Consider the following 7,723-nt stretch of genomic DNA (forward strand, 5'->3'; position numbering starts at 1 on the left):
AGGGATGCACGCGGAAAGCGTGCACGCATACATCAAACACTGATCATTGATGAAACATACCGTATCTCACAAAAATACGTTTCAGCAAATAGTCTATGCTGCGTTTTCACAATTACAGATAGGAAATATATATAACTCTATGTTTAAAAATTTCATATCCAGCACGTACTGTATACCTACTTGGATTCTTTAGCCATCAAAGAATGTTGAAATGTTACTTTTGCTACCTGAATTCATCACAAGTCTTCCTGATTCCACTTGACGATTTATGCCAGCAAAATTGAGTACAGAATCAGTATAAAAGACCATCATAAGCTTTATTTAATTGAGTGTAGACAAAAACTAATGCACAAAAACAGTAGGCCTCATATTTATAGTTTAATAGCATGAACAAACTATCAACACGAACCATTGTTTGTAGGCTATTACAAACACATTTGTTGGCAACACGAAACTGAAGTGATGAACAAAGTAAAGAAAATCGATCTGTAGTAGCCTACTAGTTAGCTTATTCTGAAAATTTACTTTCATGGTGGTTAAATAATGCAGTAGGCTAATGACGTAGTAATGACGTTAATTGTTAAAGAAAAACATTAAAAACCTGATACAATTAGGCTTGTTTTAATATGAACTAAAACCATTTTGAAGACTCTTCGGAAGGGCCTTGCAGCGTTGTATAGTTCAGTTGACTAATATCGTCTATTGAGCAAATACTAATAAAAGTAAAACATTGCAGAGATGGGTTATGCAAACGGATGATATAAGACGAGGTGAAAAATATAAGAGCAATTGCTTGGCTTTGCTCTGATGGGGACAGACACAGTTAAGATGTAAATTGAACACAGCTGAGGTTCTGCGTCATGCTACCACTGTAAATTCACTTCATTACGTTTCACTTTCAAACGTTCCTTGTACGTAAAACACGGGATAAAGATAGTCACTTTCAACACTGCAAACAAATGAACACGATGTACACACAAATAGCAACACCAACCTAACATTGCAACATGGCGCTGTAGCAAACTGAACATCATAAAAAACTGTACAATAATGTCCTTCAAGATATATACCAAACATTGAAAAGATTATTACCGTTAGCGAAACACATAATGGTTTCCCTATCTTCTGCACAGTGTGAGCTCATTTTAATTCTGAGACCGATATGGTTCATTATAATTGACATGCTCGCCTAAGCCGGAGGGTGAGCCAGAAAGTGCATTGCGAATAACTTCCTCAAAAAGTAGACTAAAAATATCGTTAAGTACATGGCGTATAGAACGTGACAAAAGAAACTAAAGTTCTGCATTTAAACGACCAAAGAACCTGAAAACAAACGTGCAAAGTGAAAGTCCACGTGTATTTCATCACTCAACGCGAAAGAACTCACATATAATACTCTACTTCCAACCTGCAACAATACTTGCAATGTGTTTCATAGTTTTTGCATTCGACGTTTCACAAAAGTTATTTTTTTTTAAATAAAACTTGCCATCTTGCCCAAGAAAACAGTTTTGGAGAACGACCGATTGTTGACTTAATGAAGGGTTTCAAAGATTTCCTTATCAGCAGGACTTCAAAAAAGATAGCTCTAAGAGTTGGACACACAAGTTCAGCTGATCTTTGAAAATCGTCTTATTAGTTGGTAAAAGTTCAATCCAGGAGGAATTCATTGGTAATGGTAATGTCCTAATTGGCGATTTAATCAACAAATTAGCATTTTTACGGAAAAAGAGTCTGTGGATTAAATCGCTTAATCGGCCGATTATGTTAATTGGTGGATGATCTACTATTGTGTATTCAACAATGAGAATCTACGTGGATAAGGAGACATGATTAAAAAGTTACAAATAACTTCAAATATTTGTGCAGAATATAATGACACTCATGCATTTGAATGCAATTAAGATAGTGTACACACCACACGCCCTGTGGAAGGCACAGCAGTTTAAACAAAGGTTCTCAACAAAGGTTAAACAACTATTTGCTCTTATTTACTCCTTGCCGACTTTGTGATGGCAAATTTAACCTTATCAACATCTTTTCGCATCAGATTTTTGGCCTTGATAATTTAGACGTCTTTTCTTCTTTAGAAAACCTATACCATCAATCAAAATTTACTGTTTAAGGGTAAATTTACTTCCGGTTGAGAATCGTTGGTTTAAAAGAAAAGGATGAAAAAAGTTGCCCTTGACTAACCGAGGATGCTAGCATATAAAACAAATGTAATACAATGGCATGCCGCATACTTATATATAGGCCTGTCGACTGTAGCACATTCTACAGCCAACCGTGAAACATTTAGTGGTTTTTGAATCAATAATAAAACAATTTGTTAATGATGGACAATGGAGCGATTTATCTGAAATCGATTGAATCTGTATCTCTTAGTGTAAACAAGGTATATATAATATACATGTCGAAATTTCTGAAAATTTTTTCTGCAAGTAGTGCACGTTGAAAAATCGATGTGCATAATTTTTCACTGATATTATGAGAAAATCAAAAACGTTTTTGTATGTCGCTCAGCTACTAAAATTAATCAACAAGTCAAGATTGATTTTAATGATGGCTTGAATATGCAATATGCGCATGCAATCCACTCATTGCCTTCACAACTTAGCTTCCGTTACAGTAAAACATCTGTTTATCAGATCGAAAAAAAAAATTAGAAACATTATTGCAAACATAATTGAATTTACAAACAATGTCGCAGAGATTAGAAAACAGAAACTCGGCGAAACAACTTGAAACAAACGTTGAAAACTCAAACACAATATTTAAAAAAAAGTCAATAAAACAAATACGGCAGCAACAGAAGGACAATTAAAAATTCATGACCTGGGTGCTATATGCACTGTTTGACAGACAAAGCAATGGCAGTGGGAACACAATAACACCAGAAAATTTTAACAAACCTCTTTGAAACAAAACAGCGTCTACAGTAAAAAGAGTTTGGAAAGCTCTTTAAATTCGATTGGTTAACAACAAAACAATTATCCACATCAGCATTATCTTCTTTCAAACGTGATTGCTATATGTATTTCAATTCAATTTAGTAATAACATGTTTCTTTGTCATGTAAAATAGTGATTTTGGGGTTGGAAAAGATTTATCGCAAAAGACCAAATATTGTCTTTTATGATGTTTATTCAACACGAAACCACGTGTCACTAGATTAGTTTTTCAAGACAAATCTTCAATATCGCAAACGGAAATCAGTTGAAACAATGGCACGGGTTGGAACAAGTCTGTTTTCACCAAGTACATGAATAGGTTTGGCAATTACACAAAGCATGACGGGAAACAAATATTTGATTACGCATCAAAGTAATGAAAAACCATGTTCAATTGAGCAACTAGCAATGAAAGGCCGCACAAATTTAAATAATTAATGTTCATTTCGTTCAGTGAAATTAAACCTATTATCATATAAAAAGACTTGAATGACGCGCAGAACAAATAACCCTAACCTGACCAAGAGGAGGCGACTAGAATACAAAACTTCTTGACGTGAGCGACTTGAGAATATTCCTTGACAAAGTGTCAGCATAGGTTGCTACAGACCTCCGTGTACAAACAACAGTTTCCGACTTTCTGCGGTTGGTGAACAGGTCTCTTTTGATTGGAAACGGTTTGCGCAATATATGTGGGCAGGACCCCCACCGCCGGACACGCTTGTTCCTGACTGGACAAAAAGCACCGAGTTAGAATAAACCCTAGGAATAGGTTGAACAGGTTAACATGAACTAGTTAAGTTGATGTTAAGACAAATGGCACACTGAATTACGAAATTAAGAGAACAAGGATCTTCACTTCAGTGAAGCACATATAGTGTATGGCACTATATGATAATCTTATTTTACAGAAGATATTTCTTTAAAATTTGTGACGTACTTGATAGCACTTCGTTTTCGTCGATTACTTCTTCACTTTCCAATGCAGTCAGAGAGTAGAGGAGTTGGTCAGCAAAGAGGTAGATCCCTCTCTTCCAGTGGCTATCATCCGCAGCTGACCTCGGTGAAATAGCTTCACTGTACCAAAACATAAAAATAAGATGTAAATATGTTTTATTTTGAGCACATTGCAACAACATTAAAGCATTAATTTTCATCACTGAGTTTTGATTTTATAACATGCAGGTTTTGCAGGACAGTTGTACAATCGTAGGCCGCATTCCACAATCCACATAGCTGGCTTAGCTGCACGCATGGTAGATCGCACATCAGATCTCTACATCTAATTGTCACAAGGGTCGGATCCCAATAAATTCTATTCTCTACGATCTTTCAGTACCGGTTCCCAAGTTAATTTTGGCCTACTAACCCCATGTTTTATTGTTTATTATTGAAAACTTACCATATCTCTTCAAAGCTGTCACTTCTATTCACTGTAAGTAAACTTGATGATGAGGAGTATGTTGACGTTGTTTTGTTTATTAACTGTGAAAATGAAATAGATTAACCAACTGATTTGACAAAAGCTTACAATGATATCGCCTGACAACACATAAACTCAACAGACAGCAATCAAGAAAGCAGCCTCAAGTAAAAAAAAAAGCATAAAACAATGACACGCTGACTCCAACACCATTCGTCATAACATATGACCAAGAAACTGTGTTCCGTAAACTAGTGCAAACTGCTACTAGTATCCAGTTACATATTTAGATTAGTTAAGTAATCTATAGGAAAGCACAAAATATTCTGTAGTAGTTCAAATATATATGATACCGTACTGTATATATTTGCAAAAAATATATATATGATACTGTAGGCTATAAATATATTTGAAAAAAATATTAACCTGTTAAGCGTCACTCCTGGGAAATGAAGTTGTTTTCGTATTGTCGCCTTTTTTGCCAATTATCGTGCACCGCGTCAGGGTTACCAGATGGCCTAAATTTCGGACTAAAATCGATAAATTGGCCTCATTTCATTTACTGTGTCTGACAGCTATCAAATCATTCGGACATTTAGCTTGTGTCCTAATTTGGCTGAATTTTTATGACCTCTGAAAAGTTTTTTGGTTCAGTTCGTATTCCTAGCACCAGTTCCGTGCAGATTGTTTTCTGGGTATCAGCAAATCAAAGGGTGCAACGAAAGACTATTCTGAGTTTTATGTTTTTTCTTGCCTGTCTGTCCCTGCATTAATTGCTACAATCGTGCGGCTTTTCTTCATGCTGTCATTCACATTTTACAAAGACAAACACCAGAAACTAAACGAAATCAATCTTACTTTATTTATTTTGCCAAGAAATGCTCTTGACTAAATGCTAAAGAGATGAATGAAAGGTTCTCTGCACATGAGAGATGTAGGCTACTCAACCCAAGAAGCAGGGGCTCTATCCACTTTTAGAATTCGGGGGGTGATTTTTGGACAGTAGGCTAAAATCGTCATAGTCATTTCAATTTGACTCCAATGAGTGGGGGGGGGGTGATCAGTGATCACCCCCCTTTGGATATAGCCCATGCCAAGAAGAAATTGAAAATTTAGCAATAAACATCGAAAGTGTGCAATAGGAATTGGAGTTCTGCCATGTCTTGTGTTCTATAAAGCCTATGTCAGTTTTATGCAGTTTATGCACAACAACGCAACTTTTATGCACAACAACGCAGTTTTGTGCGTTGTTGTGTAAATTGCTAAAGGGTGTAGGCTAATAATCGATTTTTGCTTTCTCTGTTTTGTCACATTCTGGATGTGCTTGATGGTTATGTGCCAATGTTTCATTTTTCTGCGAGAACAGTGAAGTGCTGGATGATAAATAAAACAATTTTTATCATTTTTTCTAAAATGTCCGAATTTCAGACTGATACTGTCTGAATTCCTTCAGGATTACTTGGCAACCCTGCAACGCGCAGAGACTGGTTTGTGTGCTTACAATAGCAGTTTTTTCTTGTAGATAGACTAATTGTTGTTGTTTTATGTTAAACAATCATGAATAAATAAAAACGTTGAACATTGTTGTGGCACAGTTTATTATTAGTCTAAAAACGGATCAACAGTGTACACTATGGCCTACTAATGGAAGATCCAGGGGGAGCGATCGTCCCCCCCCCCTAAAACACAGAAGAGTAACTTCATTCAAGGTGTATTTGCAAAGTCGGAATAATGTAGAACTACACAATATTGTTTTTGTTGAAATCTCCCCTCAAAGATTGCTGGATCCACCCCTGCTATGTAGGCCGTACAAGTAGGCCTAGTAACCTCTTCCAAACCAACAAACTGCACTTGCAGTTGCGTTGTTGCTATGACGCTTTTTCGCGCTTGATTGATCACAGAGTTTCTAGAGAGTTTCCTTTTTTCATCGCTTCTCTTTTCTTTGCGAGAAACGTAATATGTCGTGGCTGACAAATCAATGTAAACAGCTCAAGTCTGAAAACGGCATATGCCATTGGTGTCAGTTCTAAGTGAACAACTGTAAACGGCTTATGCAGTTGGTGACGCTTAACAGGTTAAGATACATTTTGTTAAGCAACATTAAACCTTGTATAATATTGTTGGGGGGGAAAATATAATGATAATAATTTTGCAAAAAATATCTGATGTTTGAAGAAAAACTTACGGTTTGAGAAGAATCCCAAAACATATTTCGTGTAAGTTCGGTGGCATATTCTTTCACTACACTTAGAGTCGGAATTGAATTCCTTTTTTGTTGGCCAGCTTTCAAGCTAAAAAGCAATATTACAAATTATTTAAAACAAGGTGCGATTCTATTTAAGTATTGTAGAATAAAGGCTATTTAAGATACCACACTGATGCCTCAATTTTACAGTAAGAGATGGAGTAAAATAACAGCCATTGATAAAACATTTAAAAAATTGCCATAAATACAGTAAAAACATGCCAAGAAATATAGTTAGCAATTAGCATTATAAAAAGGCATGAAAAGGGGAAGGCTTACGCTCTGCAGTGGGCTCTCACAGGCTGAAAATGATGATGATTATAAAAAGTATTCTTTTTCTGTTAATTAAATAAGAATATAAATAAAATGTATGAAGTTGTTTGAGCAAACAGCAAAATCAAAAATTGAATCAAGTTGTTAATATAAAATGAAAGCATAAGAGTCAATAGTTTATGCCTTGGAAAATGCGTAGTGAAAACCCTCATATGATTCTGTTAGACATAGTTCCACGGAATGCAGTAAATATGGTGCATAACTTTAATTCATCAGACAATCAAACAACAACATTACCACAAAACAAATGAATATTGAGAGTGAAGAAGGCATAAACTCAATCCAAACTTCTTAAAACAGGTATTTCTTTAAAAGCAAATTCATTTAGCGTTGATATGACGTTTGAAAGTGCACTAGTTTCGACACTGGTTAGAAGTGTGCAGCTGTGTCTTTGCTTGGACAAATAATGGCATGCCAGAAGATGGACACAAAGATTGGCTTCCTTCCCTTCTTGTCTATATACTTTACCTAAATCTGCATCACATGGATGTTAACCAGGTCATCGAAACACTGCTGTAGTTTTATAGCTATAAGTATTCATTGCAAAAATAACATAGTTTAGCCCTACAACTTACTTTTTTGATGCCTCATGAAGTGAAAGAGACATAATATCATTTGCAACAGTTTCACAATAGGTTGTTGTTGAATTACAGACATGGTTCTGTTGACAATTTTCTTTTAAATTGAGAGCATCCCTGAAAACTTCCTCAATAACTTTTTCTGCAAAGTTTGGTAATCCATTTTTTGGAATATGCTTATAACTTGCTT

General features: G+C 35.6%; 1 protein-coding gene across 1 annotated transcript; it reads right to left on the minus strand.

The window, feature by feature from the left end:
• Nucleotides 1–326: 326 nt before the first annotated feature.
• Nucleotides 327–7,723, minus strand: LOC145787578 (uncharacterized). Its single transcript, XM_082599345.1, has 5 exons — nt 7,531–7,723; nt 6,563–6,668; nt 4,357–4,439; nt 3,895–4,031; nt 327–3,685 (listed from the first exon to the last, which is right to left on the minus strand). Exons 1-5 carry the CDS (start codon nt 7,560–7,562, stop codon nt 3,489–3,491), a joined length of 555 nt encoding a protein of 184 aa, XP_082455471.1. The 5' UTR covers nt 7,563–7,723; the 3' UTR covers nt 327–3,488.

The sequence above is a fragment of the Aplidium turbinatum genome, chromosome 18 (genome assembly GCF_918807975.1).
Source record: "Aplidium turbinatum chromosome 18, kaAplTurb1.1, whole genome shotgun sequence".
NCBI classification, from domain to species: Eukaryota; Metazoa; Chordata; class Ascidiacea; order Aplousobranchia; family Polyclinidae; genus Aplidium; species Aplidium turbinatum.

What these genes read in the sequence shown, in the direction of transcription:
- LOC145787578 (XM_082599345.1), bottom strand. Translation starts at nt 7,562, where the DNA reads ATGTCTCTTTCACTTCATGAGGCATCAAAAAA. An exon ending in CTTCATGAGGCATCAAAAAA is followed by an intron (nt 6,669 to 7,530) that starts GTAAGTTGTAGG and finishes ATTGCTTTTTAG; the next exon opens with CTTGAAAGCTGGCCAACAAA. An exon ending in GACAGCTTTGAAGAGATATG is followed by an intron (nt 4,032 to 4,356) that starts GTAAGTTTTCAA and finishes GTTTTGGTACAG; the next exon opens with TGAAGCTATTTCACCGAGGT.